The sequence below is a fragment of the Sapajus apella genome, unplaced genomic scaffold, assembly GCF_009761245.1.
Source record: "Sapajus apella isolate SASKATOON/1434 unplaced genomic scaffold, GSC_monkey_1.0 scaffold36, whole genome shotgun sequence".
Classification (NCBI taxonomy): domain Eukaryota; kingdom Metazoa; phylum Chordata; class Mammalia; order Primates; family Cebidae; genus Sapajus; species Sapajus apella.
In genome coordinates, this window is record NW_022436976.1 from 36,080,874 (window position 1) to 36,106,796 (window position 25,923).

The 25,923-nt window shown below is 34.6% G+C and overlaps 1 protein-coding gene across 2 annotated transcripts in view; it reads left to right on the forward strand.

Annotated features, from left to right (window-relative positions):
• LOC116564083 (cytosolic carboxypeptidase 6-like) overlaps positions 1–25,923 on the forward strand; it is a 705,101-nt gene that overhangs the window by 275,937 nt on the left and 403,241 nt on the right. For both annotated transcript variants that reach the window (XM_032297083.1, XM_032297082.1), the window contains one exon: positions 7,881–8,005. In XM_032297083.1, the coding sequence (XP_032152974.1) occupies positions 7,881–8,005 (125 nt within the window). The remainder of the gene's footprint in view (positions 1–7,880; positions 8,006–25,923) is intronic.

Below are 25,923 nucleotides of genomic sequence, written 5' to 3' on the forward strand. Positions count from 1 at the left end.
GCCACATTTCAGTAGCTCTCTAGCCCTGATAATTTAAAGGGGCTCACATCCCTTAAATATAAAATTTTTTCTTTCTCAGTTACTATAGACTGAGTGAGAGAAGATTCACTGGAAAGGGAGAGAAATTAATGTGAGAATCTTTTCAGAGTTAGAATAGAAAGTTATCCTGTCATAGGCCCAAGGTCACAAAGGTAATCAATGATAGACATAGAGCTAAATCAAATCTTTTGACTGCCATTCAATCAATGTAAAATTAATAGTACATACATCCACTTAAAAACATGTACTAGAAAGCATCTTTAATCTTTGAAGAAGAATGATTTTGAAAATGTCACTCAACCTTCACATCCCTATTGCTAGTCATCATTGTATGACGAGATATAAAGCATTAATTATTCGTCATGCATTTAATGTTTAATTGCTGGTAAATAGCTCTTAATATGTTTTAAAGAAATCACCTTATTTGTTTACTTGCAGAATTAATTCCTGTACATCAAGGTTAAAATATACAACTCTAAGAGTCAGACTAATCTCTCTCCATTTTTAATGCTAAAGAAGTCTGAAGGCTGGAAGCAAGGGCAGTTCCAGGTTTTATGTGGCTTGACGTTTATATCATTTCAGAGAGTCCTCTATATAAAAAATAGTAAGAATGGCTAATATTAAAAAGTCAAAAAATAATAGATGCTAGTGAGGATTCATAGAAAAGAGAATGCTTATACACTGTTGGTGAAAAGGTAAATTACTATAATCTCTATGGAAAACAGTACAGAAGTTTCTCAAAGGACTAAAAATAGAGCTACCACTCAATCCAGGAGTCTCATTCCTGAGTATCTGCCCAAATGAAAAGAAATAATCTCATCAAAAATAAACCTGTAGTTGTATGTTTATTGCAGCACAAAGGTAAGGGAATCAACCTAAGTGTCCATAGTGGATGACTGGAAAAAGAAAATGTGGTGTGTATGTATATGTGTGTGCATATGTGTGTGTGTGTGTGTGTGTGTGTGTATACACACACACATATATATACATATATAATATATATATTACTCAACTATATATATTATATATATATAACTATATATATAATATATATATATTACTCAACTATAACAAATAAATCATGTCTTTTGCAGCAACATTGATGGAACTGGAGGCCATTATCTTAAAGGAAATAACTCAGAAACAGAAAGTAAAACACTGCATGTTTTCATTTATAAGTAGGAGCTAAATAATGTGTATACATGGACATTCTCCAATGTCCAGGATAATAGACATTGGAGAATTGTAAGAGTGGGTACTTAGGAGTGGGGCAAGAGAAAATAAATCACTTAATCAGTACTGTTTACACTATTCAGCTGAGGGCTACAGTGAAAACCCAGACTTCACCACTATGCAATATATCCATGTTACAAAACTCCTCTTATACCCCAAAATCTATTTTAAAATATCAGACACTCAAGTGGGAGTACCTGGATTCATATTCAGTTTCTGTGAATTACTTCCTTAGCTTTATGACCTTTAGTAAATTATTTAATCTCTCAATATTTCAGTTTCTATATAGTAAAATGAGATTGCTAACACAGTCTGTGTCTTGGAATTATCATGAAATAAATTAATTTGGCAAGTAGAAGAGTGTTTAGAAGAGTGCAGTTAGGAATGTTTGGCATACGGTAAATACTATGTAGTTATTGGTAGTTAAAATCCATTTAGAAGCAAAGCCAGGCACAGTGACACATGCCTGAATTCCCAGCTACTCTGTAGGCTGAGACAGGAGATCCCTTGAACTCAGGAGTTCCAGTCTAGCCTGAGCAATATACAAATACCCTATCTCTTAAAAAAGAAATGAGGAGACTTTTCTAAGCAGACATTTTACATTTTGTTCCTCCTTTGTACAAGACTCAGTTTCCTTTTGAGCTTCTCCACAGAATTATTCTAAAAATGCAGTATATTTTTTTGCTTGAAAGTCTTTAATTAATCAACATATCATGCTTTTTTACAACAAAATCTGTTTATGTATGTGTGTGTGTATATATATATAGAGTATATATAAATATTACAAGAATTTTTTCTTAAAAGCTACTGATTAAAAAAATTTGCTTGGATTAACGTATTACAGCTTGTATTGGTATATAACTGATCATATAATGTAGGTATATTACTATTTTTGATACTATAAAATATTAAAAATAAAATAATCATCAATGAATCTGTCAATGACTTGGATAGAACTATCCATGTTAAAGCATTGCTAAATGAGACAAGGTATTAACATAAGAAAAGGCGAAGTGGAAACTAATAGTAAAAATAAACTTTTGGGCCCCTGTAAGCATGGAGTTTACAAAAGGCACATTAGTTATTGTTAAGTGCAGTCTTTTGAAATGAAATCTGTAGGAAATATTCACTGAGTTATCTAAATTGAATGAAAACATGTTAGGCTGAATAAAAGAACAGAGAAATAGGTGACAAACAATAATGAACAGCAGTAGGCTTATGTCCAATGAATTTATGATATCTTTTGGCAAAGATAAAAATTGTTTCTCCTATGAGTCCGAATGAATCAAAAAAAATAGAAACCATTAATTTACGTCCAATATACGTTCCTTTTACTTGAAGACATAACACTGATTGTTGGAGGCAACTATATATTACTTCTGAATATATGCTACTACTCATAGTTAATGTTATTGAATGTTTGTTCTGTGCTTAAGACAGTATTTCATATGCTTTCATGTCAAATTGTTTAATTCAACCCTAAGAAGAAGTTGCTGTCATTCGTCATCTTTTAAAGATGATGAAACTAAAGCACAAAGAAAGTAAGAAACATACTCAAAATAACCCAGATGGTAAGTGGTAGACTTGAGATTCAATCCAAGTGGTCTAACCCAAAGCCCATATTCCTTTTTTTTTTTTTTTTAGAAAAATGGTACATATTTATGATATACAACATGCTGTTTTGATATACATATATATAGTGAAATTGTTTCTATATATATTTATCTCACCATTACTTTTTTTTTTGGTAACGGTGATGAGTCAGGCCATCACAAATGTAAAAATAGGACTTCAAAAACCAAAGTGAAGCCAGGTGCAGTGGTGTGCGACTGTAGTTCCATCTACTCAGGAGCCTGAGGTGGGAGGATTGCTTGAATCCAGGAGCTTGAGGCCAGCCTGGGCAGTACAATGAAACCTCCACTTCTAAAATACAAACATATTTATTATCTCACCATTAATTTATTTTTGGTAGTAAGGGCTACTAAAATCTACTCTCTTCGCAAATTTTCAGTGTACAATACTATTAATTATAGTCCTCATGTTGTACATTGTATCTCTAGAGTTATTCATCCTGCATAACTACAACTTTGTACACTTTTGATCTTTGTCTTCCTATTCTTCATTCCCTGCCCCACCCTCACCTCTGGTAACTGCCATTCTACCCTTTGTCACTGTGTACTCAACTTTTAAAAATAAGATTTCATATATAAGTGAGATAATGCAGGATTTTTCTTTTTTTGTCTAACTTATTTTACTTAACATAACCAAGGTGTCTGTTGATGGATGAATAGATAACAAAATTATAGGATATCATTCAGTGGAATATTATTCAGCCTTTAAAAGGAGATCTTACTCTTTGGGACAACATGGATGAACCAGAGCCCAGATTCCTAACCATTCTTAATATATTGCCTTAATATTGTTCCATTTTATTAACAATTCTTTCATGTTCAATTTAATATCTACCTGGTTTTGTATTATATGGCATACCCATAATTTACTATTTGATAGATACTCTTCTAGCTATTTATATAAATTCAGTCAATACTAACAATAACCCTGTGAAAAAGTACTATTATCATCCCATTATAATGAATAAATTGAGGCACATAAAAATGAATTAATTTTTCCAAAGAAATGTAGCTATTAAGTGATAGAGCCAGATTTACAGTTTATGCAGCCTGGCTTTACAGTACCTGTACATAACTACTATACTATGTGTAATGCTTGTTTCAAAAAATGCGTGTAAAACAGAAACACTAAATTTAAGATAGCTGTTACTTCTGGGACATTCCAAGGGAAGATGAGACAGTGGAGAAGTATAAGTATTTTTTTTAAATTATTAAAGTACTGTATAATTGAACAACATTAAATTGAATATTTAAATGTTTAAAATGTAAAATTTGCTGCTTTTTGACATATACATACATTTATGAAACTGTCACCGTAATCAAGAGAGCAAACATATTTATCACCTGCAAAATTTCTCAGGCCCCTTCATAATATATCCTTCTTTCTACCCAGACAAACACTAATCATTGCTTTCTATCCATAAATATTAATTTGCATTTTCTTGAATAAATGGAATTAATTATGTACTCTGTTTTGTGTGGCCTTTTTATTTGGACATAATGATTTGAGATTGATCCATGTGGTATGTACTGATAATTCATTTCTTTTTATTGCTTAGTACTATTTTATTGTGTAAATATATGTTTATTCGTTCAACCTATTGAAAGGCATTTCAGTTGTTTCCAGTTTTCTGCTATTACAAATAAAGTTTCTATGAACATTAATTTAAAAGTCTTTGTGCAAACATAATTTTTAATTTATTTCTTGGTTAGATGTCTATGACCAGCTAGGTCATGTAGTTGCTGTATGTTTACCTTTATGAGAAATTATCAAAATGTTTTCCAAAGTAATCATCCTTTATATTTTCACTGGAAACGTATAAAAATTCTAGTTGCTTCACATCCTCATTATCAGTTGTTGGGGCCAGGTTTTCAATTGTTTATGTTTTTATTTTTTAGTTATTCTACGGGTATGCAGTAGTATTCTGTCGTGGTTTTAATATGTATTTTCCTGATGATAAGCAATGCTTAGTATCATTAGGGATACAAATTCTTTTTCTATGTAACAAATATCTTCTGTTAGTCAATGTCTTTCTTTGTCATTTCTTAATAGTGTCTTTCAGAGAACTAGAGAGCTAAAGTGATTTTTGGTGTCTCTTTATGAAATTCAGCTTATTAGTTTTTAAAAATATAGTTTATGCTTTTTATGTTCTATCTAAGAAATCTTTGCCTACTCAAGGGTCACAAAGAAATTTCTTTATATTTTCTTTTTTGAAATGTAATTTTAAAAAATATTTTTTTGTTATTATTTTTATTATTATTTTACTTTAAGTTCTAGGATACATATGCAGAACGTTTGTTACATAGGTATACATGTGCCATGGTGGTTTGCTGCACCCATCAACCTGTCATCTACATCAGATATTTCTCCTAATGCTATCCCTCCCCTTGCTCCCCAAACCGAGAGGCCATGGTGTGTATGTTTCCTTCCCTGTGCCCATATGTTCTCATTATTCAACTCTCACTTATAAGTGAGAACATGTGATGTTTACTTTTCTGTTCCTGTGTTAGTTTCCTCAGAATGATAGTTTACAGTTTTATCCACGTCCCTGCAAAGGACAGGAACTCATCCTTTTTATGGCTGCACAGTATTCCATGGTGTATATGTGCCACATTTTCTTTATTCAGTCTATCCTTGATGGGCATTTGGGTTGGTTCCAAGTCTTTGCTATTGTGAACGGTGCCTCAGTAAACATATGTGTGCATGTGTCTTTATAGTAGAATGATTTATAATCCTTTGGGTATATACCCAGTAATGGGATTGCTGGGTCAAATGGTATTTCTAGTTCCAGATTCTTGACTTGACACACTGTCTTCCACAATGGTGGTTAATTAATTTACACTCCCACCAACAGTGTAAAATCCTCTCCAGCATCTGTTGTCTCCAAATTTTTTAATGATCGTCAGTCTAACTGGCATGAGGTGGTATCTCAATGTGGTTTTGCTTTGCATTTCTCTAATGGCCAGTGATAATGAGCTTTTTTTCATATGTTTGTTGGATGCAGAGTGTCTTCTTTTGAGAAGTGTCTCTTCATATCCTTCGACCACTTTTTGTTGGGATTTTTTCATGTAAATTTGTTTTAGTTCTTTGTAGATTCTGGTTATTAACCTTTTGTCAGATAGGTAGATTGCAAAAAAGGTTTTCTCCATTCTGTTGGTTGCTGGTTTGCTCTAATGATAGTTTCTTTTACTGTGCAGAAGCTTTTAAGTTTAATTACATCCCATTTGTTTATTTTGGCTTTTGTTACCATTGTTGTTGGTTTTTTTAGTCATGAAGTCCTTGCCTATGCCTATGTTCTGAATGGTATTGCATAGGTTTTCTTCTAGGATTTTATGGTGTTAGGTCTTATGTTTAAATCTTTAATCCACCTGGAGTTAATTTTTGTATAAGGTGTAAGGAAGGGGTCCAATTTGGCTTTTGCATATGGCTAGCCAGTTTCCCAACGCCATTTATTAAATAGGGAATCCTTTCCTCATTGCTTTTGTCTGGTTTGTCAAAGATCAGATGGTTGTAGTTGTGTGGTGTTCTAAGGCCTCTGTTCTGTTCCATTTGTCTATATCTCTGTTTTGGTACCAGTACCATGCTGTTTTGAGTACAGTAGCCTTGTAATATAGTTTGAAGTCAGGTAGTGTGATGCCTCCAGCTTTGTTTTTTTGCTTAGGATTGGCTATATGGCTCTTTTTGTTTCCATATGAAGTTTAAGATTTTTTTTTTCAAATTCTATGAAGAAAGTCATTGGTAGCTTGATGGGGATAGCATTGAAGCTATAAATTACTTTGGACAGTATGGTCATTTTCACAACACTGAATCTTTCTAACCATGAGCATGGAATGTTTTTCCATCTGTTTGCATCCTCTCTTATTTCCTTGAGCAGTGGTTTGTAGTTCTCCTTGAAGAGACCCTTTACATCCTTTGTTAGTTGTATTCCTAGGTATTTTATTCTCTTTGTTGCAATTGTGAATGGGAGTTCACTCATGATTTGGCTCTCTGTTAGTCTGTTATTGGTGTATAGACATGCTTGAGATTTTTGCACATTGATTTTGTATCCTGAGACTTTATCAAAGTTGCTTATCAGCTTAAGGAGATTTTGGGCTGAGATGATAGGTTTTTCTAAATATACAATCATGTCATCTGCAAACAGGGACAATTTGACATCCTTTCTTCCGATTTGAATACTTTATTTCTTTCTCCTGCCTGATGGCACTAACCAGAATTTCCAATACTATGTTGAATAGGAGTGGTGAGACTCTGCTTTATTTAATCTCATTCTGCTATTAACATTTTTGGTACTTCACTGCTTGCTAGAATATCAGTGAGAAAAATGAGAGACAATATAGAGAATGGAGATAACACCTAAGTTTATACATTTTTTTATATAGCTGTTAGTTCTCTTGATGGAGATAATGGAAATTAAGTTTTATTATTATATTTTTTTATGTAGCAATTAGTTGTAATTTTTGTTTAAAACCTTACTGTACATATTCTTTAACATGTTCTGATAGAAGTTTAGAATACAAGAAGCTCAGTACAAACCATATATATCTGTTGTGAAAATGTAAATAAGATACAGTATGTTAGAGTCAGTTTGTATATAATAAAGCTTAAAGAAAATACATAAGTTATTATCATTCTCACTTTTCTAAGTAGGAAACTGAAGTTTGTGATTCTTCTCTTGGTTTATAGGGGCTTACCACAGATTCCATATAGTATCTTGCTCTGTCAAAGACACTTGTAGCGCAAAAGGATCTGGGCCAGAAGGGCCTGACAGAGAAGCTTGCACCACAGCCTGGTCTAGCTGAAAAGTTCTTACACTGGACTGCATTCAGACTTGGCAGCCCTATGGATTGTGAACACTGAACCTTCAAGTATTCAATGTTGACAAATGCTACTATCAGAGAGTATAGTATTTAAATGTGTGTACCATTTAGCTGCATGAACTTCTATTAAAACACAGTTCTCTTAATTTTTATTACCAGGTAACCTGGGCCGGGTGGACCACGTCTCTGAGTTTGAGTATGATCTGTTTATTAGGCCGGACACCTGTAATCCACGCTTCCGAGTCTGGTTCAACTTTACTGTTGAAAATGTGAAAGAATCACAGGTAAGGGAAATAATGGATACCTTCAGAGTGGTTTTGGTAAGAATAATATGCTTTTTCTTCTTTTAGGAATATCAAAATAATGACTGTATTAATAATGTATTCTTGTTTATCCATAGCAATGATACAGTTTTGGTTCAAGAGATACAGAGAAATAAGTACATTATGTTGACTTTTGTTAACTGATGGTTATTAAATAATATAAATATTTCATCTGAGAATAAAGTGTTCCTTACTGATTGAAGCATTAGCATGGTATGTTAGAATTCCTTGAGGGACACAAGAAGGAAACACTGGAAGAGACTTGCTATTATGTTTCCAAAGGATATTGTTCTTTATTGTCTCTTCTTTATAAAGATCTGTGAGAAACATTTCTCACAAGTCTCAGTTTCAGAAGAAAAGCTTTTCTTCTGTACAACAGGGTGTTTGTACCTTTAAACCAATGTGATTCTTATAACTGATCCGATTTTCCCTTTGCTTTGGCTGCTGGGAAACTCGGAACCGTATTTACAGCCGTCTCTAGTGATTCTGGAAAACATTTTTGCTGTGCTTTTGTGTACTGACTTTACTTTTACTGATTGAATATTCCTTATCTTAAATGCTTGGGACCAGAAGTGTTTCCAATTTTTTTCAGATTTTGGAATATTTGCATATATAATACATACTGAGATATCTTGGGGAGGATATACAAGTCTGAACATGAAATTCATTTATATTTCATATATATCTTTATACACATAGTCCGGAAGTAATTTTATACAATATTTTAAATAATTTTGTTCATGAAAAACTATTATTTTCCATTTATGGCATCATTTCAGTGTTCAGGAAGTTTTGGATTTTGGAGTGTTTTAGATATTTGGTTTTCAGATTAGGGATGCTCAACTTGCATTTTGAATGTATTCATCTGCTTTTAACCAAAATTTCTTCAGCTACGTTTTTTTAATAGTTCACATTTTTAATAATACTTTCAAATCCTATTTTTTATGAGAGAGAGTATTGATGAAAATAAAGAAAACTAAAAACATGTGCTTTGAATAAACATTAATAAAACCCAAATCGTAAGATATCAGTTATTATTCGGTTACATTGAGACAACTGGTCACGAAGACTGCAGAAACATTGTACACATAGTGAAATAATGATTGTTTTAAGCAGGTGGAAGCATAGTCCTGAGATCCAACATCTACCTTCTTTCTTAATGTTGTCTTTTGCTAGTATATTTGGGAGAAAGCAGGGAGTTTATCTTCTCCTGAGTCAATTCATTCTGCTTGCTCTTTCCCCTGGTTGTTTGCTTCTCATCATTTTATCTCAGCTGCTACTTGACTTGTGTGTCAGACAGTGGTCAGTGTCTAGAATTTAGGGACTCTGGGCCTTCTTCTATACAATATTATTCCTGACATACTAGTTTCAGCAAAAAAGGGGGTGCAAATACAGCCACTTTACTTTGCTACTGATAGTCTTAATTTTGTACAACACCATGGACAGAAGACTGAGTGTATGTAATGTTTAGTGAAGTTTAGGAGCTAACAGGAGGGAATCTAGGGAAACAGCACTGAACATTATTTACTAAATCTGACTTGTCTCAGAATTTTAGGGCAAGGGGAGAAAAAAAGAGTTACACCACACAGAGAGCCTCTTACGGACAAACTTTAGTTCCTAGCTTTGCTTCTTGGCTTTATTTACTCTCCTGTGACAGAGTTCCCTTTTCAGTTTTTCTCAGTAACAGTAGGCATTCTCTTTCTCCTGATCTTAGGAAAACCCTCACTTTACCTACAGAGGTTCACCTGATTCTAGGATTGTCCTACTTGTTCCACCAAGACAATCAATAATCCTTAAAGTATATTTCCAAAGTCTGTGTTACTGAATCTAGAGAGTGCAATCCACAATAGGAGACTTTAGTCACATGTATTAGACTGAGTCTTTCACTCCAAATTTGGGAACCCTAGGAGGTTTTCTTAATTACCTCTCTCAGTCTTTTGTTCAGGTTCCTGACTCTTATCAGTAACTTATGGTTGTCACATACGCATACCTCTGGAAAACAAGCAATAATTCTGAAGCAGTGTAGTCAATTCATATGAAGGAAGGAAAATATTTTCTTAAAAGCAGCATAATCTGCCATGATTTCTAAATTCGTAAAGGGAATTTTTTTTTCCTCTTTTTTGCACAGCATTGGTACATCCCTCAGCTTGCCTGCTGGATCCAGGAACCCACTAACTCCTAAGAAGTAGGGCCGATTACTTTTCAAACAAGAGAATCATCTATCCTCATTATGTTCTTGCTATTAATAGAGACTTAGGAGAAGCTCTGAAATTATACTGTTTTTTTAACTTTGGGTCACATTAAATACCTGTCACAGTTTTTCTTTCAGTTTAGTATCTATAAAGATTATCTTTATGGCCGGGCACGGTGGCTCATGCCTGTAATCCCAGCCCTTTGGGAGGCCGAAGCGGATGGATCGCGAGGTCAAGAGATCAAGACCATCCTGGTCAACATGGTAAAACCCCGTCTCTACTAAAAATACAAAAAATTAGCTGGGCATGGTGGTGCGCGCCTGTAATCCCAGCTACTCAGGAGGCTGAGACAGGAGAATTGCTTGAACCCAGGAGGCGGAGGTTGCGGTGAGCCGAGATTGCACCATTGCAGTCCAGCCTGGGTAACAAGAGCAAAACTCTGTCTCAAAAAAAAAAAAATGATTATCTTTATACAGCTTATACAAGGAGGGATAGAGTGTGAGATGATAAGAGAGTTGGGGATTCCGTCAGTTAAACTACTTGAGATAGCCTTTTGGAAAAGTTTCTCATACAATGTTCTTTGCTCTTCTAGTTTGTTTACGAGGATTTTCTTTTTCCTGTTTAAAATGTCTCTGCCAGAGTGTTATAACTTTCACATTACATGTTAAAGCTATACAGCCTCTTTTTCAATTTTATCTATCAATTAATTAAACAAGTAACGTGAATGTTTTTTAAAGGGTTATTCTTATAAGAGGGTTGTGTCTGTTTTATGGATGTGTATTTATTAAAGTTGAAGGAATCAATATTTTCCCTGCCTCTGGGTTCTGTCTTCATATAGAATGCTATCCTATCCTTGTTCCAATTAGAAATCATGAACATGTTTATCTGGTTTCCTGGAGCCTGATGCTTTTGTCAGCCTCTTTCTGTGGGCCATTGCCTCATCAACTATAATCACATTATATAGTTATGGAAATCTGTCTCAAGAAGGCATAAAGATCTGCAGGAAAGATTCAATATATATCTCTAGCTCACAGGATATTTGTTTTCGTGGTAGCCTACATGAAAGAAAATAGTTTCACTATGAAGTTTGACTTGTGAGGTCTGTTTTTATAGCATCTCTTTCTATAATCTTTTTTTTCATCTCTCCAATTTCCGTTAAAAGGAGACCTGCATAAATGTAATCTAGTCAAAAATGTTATTTAGATCTTGGTACTAGCAGGCAAAAAATAATATTAATCATCACTGGCTGACTCCATTAAATAAATTTTAAGAATTGAAGCATCAAATATATTGTACAAACAGGTCTGGCTTTTGCGTACATTTCTTGATGTTTCTAGGAAATAAAAAAAGCTTGCAACATATGGTTTTATATCCCAGGACTGATATATTAACCCCTGAAAGTAGTTGCTAAATAGTGCATTTGCAAGAATCAGTGAAAACTAAATGTCTAAATTCCTTTATGAGAAAGTATTTTTCCCTCTAAAAACTGATATTAAATATTTTTAATGGGAATTTATTATTAATGCAGCTGAGAGCAATTGTGTGATATGAAAGCCGATCTTCTTATTTAAATACACTAAAACTTCAGCCAATAAGAGAAAACAAAATGACATGCTTGGATTAATTAAACTCTATTTCTTTTTATATTCTTTTTATCTTTTTGAATCTATCTTTCCCATTTTTGATTGTAAAAATAGTCAATGCACAATGTAGTAAATTTGGGAAATGTAATTATTTGAAGCTGACAAAAAGCACTACCCACACAGAAATAAATTACAGCTTTACTAACTGGAAGTAAATACTATTATTTACTTGGCATATTTATTTCTAAACTTATTTATTTTCTATCTTGGAACATATCTAAATTTGTACTGTATATACATTTCATGTTTTGCTTCTAAAGAACCTAAATATTATCACAGGCAATTTTCTGTCATCAAAATTTGATAAATATGGCTGTAAAATATTAATAGCTCTTTACTCTTGCACCATTTTATTATTCTTGGTCATAAAAATCATTTTCCATTTGATGTTGTGATATGTAACAATGTAGTGAACATTTGATTCAGGAAATGTTACCCAAATTTTATTTTGCTTCTTTAAGATAAATTTCTGTGAGGAGAACTGATAGGTAAAAGGATATCAACATTTTAAAGTCTTTTAAACATATATCTAAATTGCTGCCAGAAGGCTTATACTGTTTTTTTTTTTTTTCTGTCCTATCACCAGTGAATAAGATTCCTTTATTCGAATTTCTTGCTTTGTTTATAAACTCCAGTGTTTACAAATCCATAATAATTGTTATGTTTTCCTTACTTGTTTTGAAACTTCACACAGATAAATGAGATATGATGCAATGTCTGAGGCCTCTAGTCATAAATTAATTGCATTACAGCAATAAAATGAGACATCAAAACAGGTACATTTATTATTTTGACTCCTTTTCTCAATTCATCTGTCCTGTTTTATCTGGGAGTGCCAACAGATTGTCCTCTGAGGTATGTAATAAGAGATTTTAAAAAAAGAATTGCTTAATAACAATATAGCATTTTTTGGATTGCTATAAGAAATAATATAGTTTAAACATACACATGCACACATGCACACTTTTATATAGATGTGTTCAAATTTTCCTTTAAGATTCTGAAAAAGTTTGCTGCTTCTTTAGTCTCCCTCCTGGATAATTCAGGCTCTGAAATTTTGTCTTGGCCATGGCCAAAACCAACAGTGCCCAAAGGCAGCATATCATAGTGGAATGAGCACAGACAATGGATTTAAACCAATTCAGTTTTATATTCTTACTCTTAATTATGAGCTGTTTTACCGGTGATCAGTTTAAATAATCTCCTGGTATCTCAGTTTTCTCATCTGTAAAATGAAAGTAATAATATGAATTCATAGGGGTCTTCTGAAAATTAAAAGAGACAATGTAAGTAAAGAGACTACTGATATGGTTTGGCTGTATACCCACCCAAAGCTCGTCTTTATTCCCGTGTGTTGTGGGAGGGACCAGGTGAAAGATCATTGAATCACTGGGGCAGGTCTTTGGTGTGTTGTTCTCGTAAAAGTGAGTAAGTCTCATGAGATCTGATGATAGTATAAAGGGAAGTTTATTAAGTATTAACTCACACAATTACAAGGACCCACAATAGGCCATCTGCAGGCTGAGGAACAAGGAAAGTATTCCGAGTTCCAAAACTGAAGAACTCGGAGTCTGATGTTCGAGGGCAGGAAGCATCCAGCAAGGGAGAAAGATGCAAGCTGGGAGACTAGTCCAGTCTCTCTTTTCACATTTCTCTGCCTGCTTATATTCTAGCTGTGCTGGCAGCTGATTAGATTGTGCCCACCCAGATTACTGGTGGGTTAGCCTTTCCCAGCCCATTAACTCAATTGTTAATCTCTTTTGGCAACACCCTCATAGACACACCCAGGATCAATACTTTATATCATTCAGTCCAATCAAGCTGACACTCAGTATTAACCATTACAGGTACCATGGTGTTTGGTAGATAATAGGGACTCAATACTTGACCGCTATTGTTTTTATTAAAACACCCCAACAGTATCCTGTCTGTCATGGTGGCCAAGATGAAAATGCAGAGGACCATTGTCATCCACCAGGACTATATCCACAAGTGCAATCCTACAAGAAGTACCCTAAGAATGTCTGTACACCTGTCCCTCTGTTTCAGGGACATCCAGGTCAGCAACATCATAATGGTGGGCAAGTGCTAGCCCTTGAGAAAGATAGTTCACTTCAATGTGCTCAGTGTCACCAAGGCCACCAGCACCAAGAAACAATTTCAGAAATTCTAAGACTGGACATCTGCCCACATCTCAGAAAGAAATAAAGTTGCTTTCTCATTCAAACTACAGCAACAACAGCAGCAGCAAGAACAAAAACTACCACCACAACAGATTACTACTAGAAAACTGCTACTAAAACTGTTATTTTGCTCTTATTCCTTATCCTCCTTCCTTTTCTCCTGTTTATCCTTCACCTTCTCCTCTATCTTTTTTCAAAACCTGTTATTGATGCTCATCATCATCATCATCAAGCAAAATGTACTAGTTAAGAGTATAGACTTTTTTTAGACATACCTGTGTTCCAAGCCTAGCTCTTCCACTTACTGCCTCTCTGACCTTGAGAAAGTTATTAGACTATTGTCTATTTAAATTATTAATTTCTATATTTATTCAATGGGGTTAATAGTACCTAACAGGGTTGGTATAAGAAACACATGGGTTAATGCATGTAAAACACTTAATTTAATGTAAATTTAGGTAAAGCAGGCTTCTAGAGAAGCAAGTTTTTCGGGGAAGATAAGGATAGGATACCTATCAGATATTCAACTCAGCTACTGAGTAGTTGAATACATGAGGCTGAAGATTGATCAAGAAGTCATGATTCAGGATATAAGTTGGGAATTGTTTTCGTATAGATAGTATTTAAAGCCATAAAGTGAGATATCACCAAAAGAGTAAGTGTAGATAGAGAAGAGAAGTGGAACAAAGAATGAGCCCAAATATGCTTTTACCAAGGAACCAGCAAAGGAAATTGAGAAAGAGCAGATTATAAGTAGAAGGAAATCTAAGGGTGTGTATTATTCCTAAAGACAAGTTAAGACATTTTATTAAGGATAAATGAGTAATGCACTATTATAAATGCTGCTTATAGGTCAAGTAAGATGTGTACTCAGGATTGACTATTGGAGTTGGGAATGTGGAGGTCACTGATAACCTTGACAAAGAGCAGTTTTGGTAGAGTGCTAGAGTAGGCTTAAGAGAGAATGAGAGGAAAGGATTAGAGACATCTAATGCAACTTTTTTGGAAGAAGTTTGTATCAAAGGAGAACAAAAATGGAATGGTAGCTGATAGCGGAAGTAGAATCAAGAAAAAAATGGTTAGATGGGAGAAACGGCATGTTTATATCCTGATTAGAATGATCTAGTATAGATCAAATAACTAATGATAGAGTAGTGAGAATGGGGATAATTTCTAGAGTGAAGTTCCTGAGTATTGAGAAGACATAGTTTAGAAATTCAGGGATTGGCTTTATAGGAGCGCAGATATTTCTTATAGAGGAAACTGGTGGGAAGGAGGAGAAAGTTGGAGCAGATGGAAGTAGATAATATGTAGTGGAAGTAATCTGTGGAGGTTTTCTTATTGCCTCAGTTTTCAATTCTCTTAGTGAAATATGAGGCAAAGACATCAGATGAGCTTGTTGATGGGGGAAGGGGTTGTGGAAACTTGAAATAAGATAAGTAAAATAAGGTATACATCACATCAAAAATAGTGGAAGTGTATATGAACTAGGGTGGAATAATGCTATTTCAGGCCAGTAGTAAGGATAACAGTAAGATATAGAGACATGACTTTGACGGCACAAGAATGTATGCATGTGTTTGTTTTTCATCTATTCTGTTTAGCTACAAGACTACAGATGCAGTGTAGTGAGAAAGTTTGATATAACCATAGTTGTGTTTTTACTTTTTCTGAAGAAGCATTTTTTATTATTGTACTTTTACTTTTTCAATCAACTTGTTCAGATACAATTTTTAAATAATCAATTTAAAATATACCACAGTCAAAATAAAAATTACTTCTATCATTCCGTATTAGTTTATTGTCACATTGCTATAAAGATACTGCTAGAGACTGGATAATTTATAGACAAAGAAGGTTTAATTGACTCAGTTCTGCATGGCTGGGGAGGCCTCAGGAAACTTACAGTCATAGTGGAAGGGGAAGCATACATGTCTTACATGTTGGCAGGCAAGACAGAGATTGGGAGAGAGAGATAGAGTGAGTCATAGAGAGTGTCAGTGCGGAAAAACTACTATTTATAAAACCATCAGCTCTTGTGAGAATTCGCTTACTATCTCATGAGAACAGCATGGGCGAAACTGTCCCCATCATCCGATCACTTCCTTCCCTCAACATGTGGGGATTACAGGTCCCTTCCTCAACACATGGGAATTATAATTTGAGGTGAGATTTGGGTGGGGACACAGAATAAAGCCATATCACACTCCCAAATTTCTCTCACACCACCTTAGAATTAATCTTTTGCTTAGATGGTTGCATACTGTTACACTGCCACTTACAATACAGAGAGTTTTCACTTGGTTCTTTTTTGTGTCTTTCATTTATGTCATCATGTTTATGTTTTCTACTAAATCCTTTAATATATTTATAATAAACCTGAATACACTTATAATAGTTGTGTAGAGACCTTTTCTAAGAATTCTGCTATTTTTGTCTTTTCTGTTATGCTTCTGTTGATTGATTTTTCTTACACTTTTCACTTCTTGGAATATGTAGTAATTTTTTATTGAAGCTAGAAACTGTTGATTATTGTAGTGTTGAGTGTTTAGATTTTGTTTTCATTCTTTAGAAATTGTTGAGTTTATTTTTTTCAGCAGGAAGTTAAGTTACTTGTGGAATAGCCTGATCCTTTTGAGGCTAATTTTAAAGCTTTTTTAGGGAAGGCCTAAAGTAGTGATGGTTGTTTACTCCTACTGCTCAAATATGACCCTTCTGGAGTATCTACTGAATGCTCCCAGTGTTCATGAGGGTCTATCTATTTTGTCTGGTTACAACTTGAATGTCGTCTAGCCTTGTATCTTGAATATGAGGTTGATCATAGAAATTATATCATTTGTTTCTCTCCTCTTAGGGATTCCAGCTTTGTAAAGTCTGTTGTCCAATGTCTTAAGAAACTTATTTTATATACAGTCATGCCTTACTTAACAATTAGAATACATTCTGAGAAATGCATCATCATAGGTGATTTTTTCATTGTGTGAACCTCATAAGACATATTTACCCAAATCTAGTTGGCATAGCTTATTGCACACCTAGGCTGTATGGTATTGCTTATTGCTGGTAGGCTACAAACTTGAACAGTGTGTTACTGCACTGAATACTGAAGGTAATTATAATACAGTGGTTATATATATCTAAACATAGAATAGGTATCATAAAAATATGGTATAAAAGACAAAAACTGGTACGCCTGCATAAGGCACTTACCATGAATGGAACTTGCAAGACTGGAAGTTGCTTTGGGTGAGTCAGTGAGAGAGTGGTGAGTGAATATGAATACCTAGGACATTACTGTAAAATACTGCAGACTTAATAAACACTATTGTTTGAATAAAGTATATTTATAAAACAATTTTCTTTATTCAATATTAAATTAATCATAGCTTGCTGTGATATTTTTACTTTATTAACTTTAAAAATTATTTAAACTTTTTGACTTTTCTCTTATTATAATTTTTATTTATTTTTTACTTTTTACCTTAAATAAACAAAAAAACTAAGACAAAAATACCTGCATTAGCCTAGGCCTCCATAGGGTCAAAATCATCAAGATAGCTGTCTTCTACCTGGACATCTTGTTCCACTGGAAGGTCTTCAGGGGCAGTGACATGCATGGAACTGTCATTTTCTATGATAACAATGCCTTCATCTGAAATAGCCCCTGAAAAACCTGAGAGTGTTTTACATTTAACTTTCTAAAAAATAACTGGAAGTATTACACTAAAATGGCGATTAAAAAGTACAGTATAGTAAACACATAAACCAATAACATAGTCATTTATTGTCATTATCAAGTATTGTGTACTATACATGGTTGTATGTGCTATACTTTTATATGACTGACAGCACACTTTTTTTTTTAACACCAGCATCACCACAAAAATTTGAGTAATGTGTCACACTATGATGTTACAATGGCTAACTTACTAGGTGATAGGAATTTTTCAGCTCCATTATAATCTCATGGGACCACCATCGTTTATGTGGTCCGTGTTATGCAGAGCATGACTGTTTTATTCAGTTTTCTACTTGAGTGGCTAGGAAGATTTATGTGGAACCAGTTACCTCATCATGGTCAGCAGACTGGCTTTCAAGTGTTACTAAGTTGGGCCTAGAGTGCCTCTTCTTTAGGGCTGGTTTAATACTATTATTAAAGTGTGATCCTTCTAGAATCTCTAGTAAAAGTGTTCTTTGAGGTTTTCCACTTTGATTTCTTGTATTTGAATGTGTCCTAACTTGATTTGAGTTATTGGAATTGTTCTACTACATTCTAGTAATTGGTCTTTGCTCATTCTCATGGATTCACACCTTATGCATGTGCAGCTTTGCACTCACCAAAAGGATCAAGTGGATCCCTATGCAAATTTCTGGAGCTTTTTTCTGTGTATACTTTTGCTTTCCCCCTTATTCTGTCCTATAATTCCATCCACATCATCCCAACTCCCACCCCTGGAACTCCAACTTCTGTTTATTCAACTCAATGGGACATGTCTATATTTTGTACAAGTTTTTCTCCTTGCATCATAGTCCAGAATGTGCCTCCAGAAACAAAACTTTAGTGGTCATAGGACTTACTTGATTAGTTTCCCTTCTCTCAGTGGTTAATCATGATTTGCCTGCTGCCCAGTGCCTAAAAACAGTTGTTTTCTGTATTTTGTTCAGTGTTCCAGTTATTTACAGTGAGAGGATGAATTCAGACCAGATGCTCTATTATGGCTGAAATAAGACCATGTTTTTTTTTTTTTTTCAATATATATCACAAAGTTAGAGAAGAATGAGGGATTGAAGGGAACATACAAGAAATCTTGGCATGGAGAGAGTACATTAAGGGGGCAAGAAGTGATGAGAAGATGAATGGTAGAGGAAACATGATAGATTAGTGCATTGAAGATAGAATTATCATATCCAAACTCAGTGAATTTTGAAAGTGAAAAGATATTCTAATAATTAAAGCTGGAAAATAGGTATAAACTAGAACTTGTCCAGACAATCAGAGATTTATGTACCTTTGCTGCAGAGTCTGAGGAAGTCACAAGAGTTTTAGAGTTATTGTATTAGAGTGAATCAGCTATAAAGAGAACAGGTGGTCATTAAGAATAGGATGAATGAAAGTTGAAATTATTGCAGTTATAGCAATTGTTGGTAATATCAAGGTTTAGACTGTGACTAGGGGAGTAGTTAGCTGAAGTAAAATGGACTACAAGATTGTTGGAAGGGAAGAACTCAAAGTGGCCAGAGTGCTGGAAAGATTATCTCCATATATGTTGAGCAAATGACAATAAATCCTGAGCAACAACAATTGAGAAATCAGGAGGAATGACAGAGGAAGAGAGTAATGACATTGACAATGAGAGAAAGCAGAGGGATAATCTGATAAAATGAGATTCAAACATAGGTTCATGGAAGTGAAACCCATAAAGATGTCAGATCTCCCAAAATTAACCTATAATTTTAATACAGTTCCTATCAGGATTCTCTTCTCTAGATTTTTAAAATGGAATCTTTACAAGCTTATTTTAAAATTTCATCTAGAAAAGCAAGAAGCCAAGAATAGCCAAGCCAACTTTGAAGAAAAATAATGAATGAGTATATGTTTGTTGATGGAGACTTTTCAGATAATAAATTTTTGCTGTTAGCAATTGTAATAAAAATAGTATGGCATTGGCATAACAATAGATAAATAGTCTCAATGAAGAAGAGAATGGCATTCGGAAACAAGGCTATGTAAGGGGACTTGGTATGTAACTGAAGGTGCATTACAAAATAGTAAAAATAGCAGGGTCTCTGTGTGGCAAACAATACTTTTATCTCACACAATTTAAAAAAACTTTACAGATAAATTAAAGACTTAGCTACTAAAACAAAGTAAAAATTCAAACTATGAAAATATATATAAAATAAACATTGTATTTTGGAGTAGAACTTAATTTCTTACACATGTACAGAAAAACATAATCATATAGAAATAGATTGATACTTTGGAGTTTGTAAAAACAAGGCCTATGCGACAAAAGAGCCAAAGTTGAAAGATATGCATTATCCTGGGAAAATAAAATTTCATGATATATTACAGATAAAAGATTAGTTTCCAAAATGTACAGATAAATTCTTCAATAAAAAAGAAAGAAACATAAAGTAAAACAACCCAATAGGAAAAGAAAAACAACCAAACAGTTCAAAGAAATAAACAGGCAACTCTCAGATGACTAACTGACAAAGTGAATAGAGCTGTTCTCAATACAGTTTGGGTTGCAGGGAAGAAATTTTCTTTAACAATAAGATAAGTGAAAGGAAAGAGGGAAGAAATCGCTTTCAAGTACACTGGCATGTAAAGAACAACTCTTGCTTCTGATGTTCAGGCATAGTGATCACATTAGAGTCGTGGAAAAGGAATGGGCTTTGCTGTCAGGATTTTAGTTCTGTTACTTGCTAGCTTTGTATCCTCAGACAAGTTACTTAAACCCTCTAAGCTTCAATTTGTTCATATTTAAGTTAGGTTTTAAGCTACCTTCCTTGCAGTATTGTATTGAAGATTGATAATAGATTGTTACAAAACACCGCAACAGTGTCTGTAACAGAGATACATATTTTATATTTTAGTTTAAGTAACCTTATTTGTTGAATGGGGCTGGTGCACATTTATTTAAGGGGATTTTTGTAAGATACACCATAACTTAGCCATATTTCTGATTCATTGGGCCAGACATGCTTTGTTTAAGAAAACATGGCCGGGCAGGCGTAGTGGCTCACACCTGTAATCCCAGCACTTTGGGAGGTCGAGGTGGGTGGATCATGAGGTCAGATGTTTGAGACCAGCCTGACCAACATGGTGAAATCCCATCTCTACTAAAAATACAAAAAATTAGCTGGGCATGGTGGCATGCACCTGTAATCCCATCAACTCAGGAGGCTGAGGCAGGAGAATTGCTTTAACCCGGGAGGTGGAGGTTGAGTGAGCCAAGATTGCACCACTGCACTCCAGCCTAGGTGACAGAGTCAAACTCTTTCCAAAAAAAAAAAAAAAAAAAAAGAAAAAAAGAAGAAAGAAAATATTCAAGAACAGAGGAGTAGGAGCAAGATGGTTGTATAGGAGCCTCTGCTGAGCATCATCCCTGGAGAAACACCAAATCCAAAAATCACAGTACCTGGTTTTAACTTTATATTGCTGAAAGAGGCATTTAAGAGAGTGGGACAGTCTTAAATTGTCAATGCCATTTCTCCCCCATCACCGGGCAGCAGCTGCTTGGTACAGAAGGAGAAACATGCTCTCCCTGGAGGGAGAGCACAGTGATAGTGGGAAGTCAGTACTGCCAATACTGGGCAGTACTCAACCAGCACCCACAGTGGGAGCACTTAGAACAATCCTTAGCCAAAGGGGAATTGTTCATTCTGGTGGTCATAACTTGAGTTTCACTGAGTCTAACTGCCATGAGCTAATGTGCTCTGGAGTGCTACATAAACTTGAATGGCTGTGGAGGCCACAAGGACTGTAACTCCTAGGCAACCCCAAGTTCTGCTGGGCTTGGAGGCAGAAGATTTGTGGAGCATGTGACCCAGTGAGACCAGCTGAAATGGCTAAGGGAGAGCTTGCATAACCCCTTTCTTAACCCCAGGCAGCAAAGTATGCAGATTCAAAAGACCCTTTTCTTCTATTTGAGGAGAGGAGAGGGGAGAGTAAACAGGACTTTGTTTTGCAACTTGGGTACTAGCTCACCACAATAGCTTTAGGCCTTAATCATACTCATGAGGCCCCTCATTACAGACCTAGCTCCCAGATGACATTTCTAGACACATCCTGGGCCAGAAAGGAACCTGTTGCCTTGAAGGGAAGGACCCAGTCCTGGCAGGATTAATCATCTATGACTTAAGAGCCCTTGAACCCTGAATAGTCAGCAGCAGTATCCCACACTGTGGGACTTGGATAAGACTGTGAGAGGTGCTGGCAACAGGTGTGATCCACATAGTTCACAGCTGTAGTGGCTATGAAAGACACCTTCTGCTTGACAAAAGGAGAGAGAAAAGTTGACTTTGTCTTCCACCTTAGGTACCAGCAGGACCACAATGGAGAAGAGCATTAAGTGGGCATTAAGGGTCTCTGATTCCAGGCCTTGGCTTTTGGATGGCATTTCTGGACCTATCCAGTGCCAGAGGGCACGCCACTGCCCTGAGGGGTGAGTCCCAGGCATGGCAACAATTCACTATAAGCTGACTGACGAGCCGTTGGTTCTTAAGTGAACATCAGCAGTACCCTGGCAGTACTCCCTATGGGTGTACTGGAACAGAAGATAAGAAGGGAGGAATAGACCACAAAACAATCAGAAAACAAATAAGAAAATCTCAGGATAAGTGCTTACTTACCAATAGTAACATTGAATGTGAATGGAATAAACTCTAATCAAGACATAGAGTGGCTGAATAGATTTAAAAAAATAGGTCCTAATGATCTTTTGCCTAAAAGAAATATACTTTTACCTATAAAGAGACACATGTATTGAAAATAAAGAGATGGGAAAATATATTCCATGCCAATGGAATAAAAAAAGAGCAGGAGTAGCTGTATTTATATAAGAAAAAAAGTTGATTGCAAGACAAAAACTATAATAAGAAACAAAAGAGATCACTATATAATAATAAAGAGGTCAATTTAACAAGATGATATAACAATTTTAAATATATATGCACTTAACACTGGAGCACCCAGATAGAAGGCAAATATTATTAGAGATAAAGAGAGTGAGAGATATGCCCCAATATAATAAGAGCTGGAGACTTCAACACCCCACTTTCACTGTGGAACAGATCATCCAGACAGAAAATCTACAAAGAAATATTAAACTTAATCTGCACTAAAGACCAAATGGACCTAATAGATATTTACACATTTCATTGCATTTACACATTTCATTGAAAAGCTGCAGATATTTACACATTTCATTTCAATGATCAGCATATGGATCATTCTCAAGAATATATGTTATATATTATATATGTGAGGGCACCAAGAAAGTCTTAAAACATTCAAAGAAACTGAAATAATATCAGATATCTAGTCATATGACAATGGAATAAAACTAGAAATCAATAGCAAGAGGAATTATGGAAACTATACAAATATGTGGAAATTAAACAATATGCTCCTGAATGACCAAATGGGATACAGAAATAGCAGTCCTCAGAGGGAAGTTTATAGCTATAATTGCCTACATGAAAAAAGAAGAAAAACTTCAAATAACCTCACAATGCATCTTAAAGAACTAGAAAAATCAAGAGAAAAACAAACAAAAGTTAGTAAAGAAAAGAAATAATAGAAATCAGAGTAGAAATAAAATTGAAATGAAGAAAGCAATACGAAAGATCACTGAAATTAAAAGTCAAATTTTTGAAAACTTAAAATTTGTCAAACCTTTAGCCAGTCTGAAAAAAAAGAGAGAAGATCCAAATAAATTTGATCAGAAATGAAAAATGAGATATTACAACGAATACTCCCAAAATTCAAAGGCTTTTTGGAGGCTACTTTGAACAAATATGTGCCAATAAATTGGAAAACCTAGAAGAAATTGGCAAATTCCTAGACACATGCATTCTACCAAGATTGAACACTGAAGAAATCTAAAACCTCATGAGACCAGTAACAATAATGAGATTGAAGTCATGATAAATTCTTCCAGCAAAGAGAAGCCTAGGACCTGATGGCTTCATTGCTGAATTTCATCAAACACTTAAAGAAAACTAATAATATTCGGAAAAATAGAAGCAGAGGAAATATTCCAAACTCATTTTAAAAGGCCAGCATTTCTCTGATATCAAAACCAAAGGCACATAAAAAAAAAGAAAACTACAGGCTTGTATCTCTGATGAACATTTATACAAAAATTCTCAACCAAATACTAGTAAACCAAATTTCACAACAAATGAAAATGATCATTTATCATGACCAAATGGCATTTATCTCAGGGATGCAAGGATGTTTCAACATTGACCAATCAATCAATGCAATATATCATATCAACAGAATGAAGGACTAAAACCATTTGATTATTTGAATTGATACTGAAAAAGCATTTGATAAAACTCAACATTCCTTCATGATGAAAACTCTTAAAAACTGGTATAGAAATAACATTATCTTCAACACAATAAAAGCAATATTTGAGAGACCAGTGGTTACTATTATCTGGAATGGGGAAAAGCTGAAAGCCTTTCCTCTAAGATCTGTAACATGACAAAGATGCCCACTTTCACCACTGTTATTCCACATAATACTGGAAATCCCAGCTAGAGCAATCAGAAAACGTATATAAATAAAGGGCATCCAAATTGGAAATAAAGAAGTCCAATTATACTTTTGCATATGATGTGATCTCATATTTGGAAAAATCTGAAGGCCCCGCCCTACACACATACACAAATTTGTACTGATAAACAAATTCAGTAAAGTTGCAGGATACAAAACAACATGCAAAAATCAGTAGCATTTCTATATGCCAACAATGAACAATCTGAAAAATCAAGAAAAGTAACCCCATTTATAGTAGCCAGAATTAAAATTAAATACCTAGGAATTAACTTAACCAAGGAACTGAAAGTTCTCTACAGTGAAGACTATAAAATAGTGATGAAAGAAATTGAAGAGGACACAAAAAATTGAAAGATATTCCATGTTCATGGATTAGAAGAATCAGCATTATTAAAATGTTTATACTACCCAAAGCAGTCTATAGATTGAATGTAATATCTATCAAAATACCAATGACATTTTTCACAGAAATAGAAAAAATAATTTTAAAATTTATATAGAGACACAATAGAACCAGAAGAACCAAAGCTATACTGAGCAAAAAGAACAAAACTAGAGGAATCACATTACTTGACTTCAAATTCTATTACAGAGCTATAGTAACCAAAGCAGCATGGTACTGGCATAAAAGCAGACACACAGACCAATGGAACAGAATAGGGAACTCAGAAACACATCCATATATCTACAGTGAACTCATTTTTGGCAAAAGTGCCAAGAATATACACAGGGGAAAGGACAGTCACTTCTATAAATGCTGCTAAAATTAGCTAAATAGCTGAAAATTAAAACAATTTAACTCATGCAGGTAGAGAGTAGAAGGATGGTTACTAGAAGCTGGGAATGGTAATGGCATGATAGTGGTGGGGAGGGTGTGGAAGTGGGTATAAAAATAGTTAGAAAGGATGAATAAGACCTAGTATTTGCTAGCACAACAGAGTGGCTATAATCAATAATAATGTAATTGTGCATTAAAAATAATATAGTATAATTGGATTGTTTATAAGACAAAGGATAAATGCTTGAGGGATACATACCCTATTTACCCTCATGTAATTATTATACGTTGTCTGCCTTTATCAAAATATATACCACATAAACATATATACCCACTATGTATTCATAAAAATTAAAAATTAATAATAGAAAACATTCAGAGGATAGTGTTTTATTCAATATTTAGAAGATGTGGCTAGCTTAATGAATTTGCTTATGAACTTTTTTATTTCAATTTTAGTGTAAGTGCTGAAAACATGAATATACTTGTATTCTTTTTTTTTTTTTTTTTTTTTTTTTGAGACAGGCTTTCACTCTGTCACCCAGGCTGGAGTGCAGTAGCATGATCTTGGCTCACTGCAACCTCTGCCTCCTGATCTCAAGCAATCCTCCCACCTCAGCCTCCTGAGTAGCTGATATTACTACAGGTGCACTCCACCATGTGGGACTACTTTTTGTATTTTTGTTGAGATGAGGTTTTACTATGTTGCCCAGGCTGGCCTCAAGCTCCTGAGCTCAAGTGATCCACCCTTCTCGGCCTCCGAAAGTGCTGGGATTACAGATG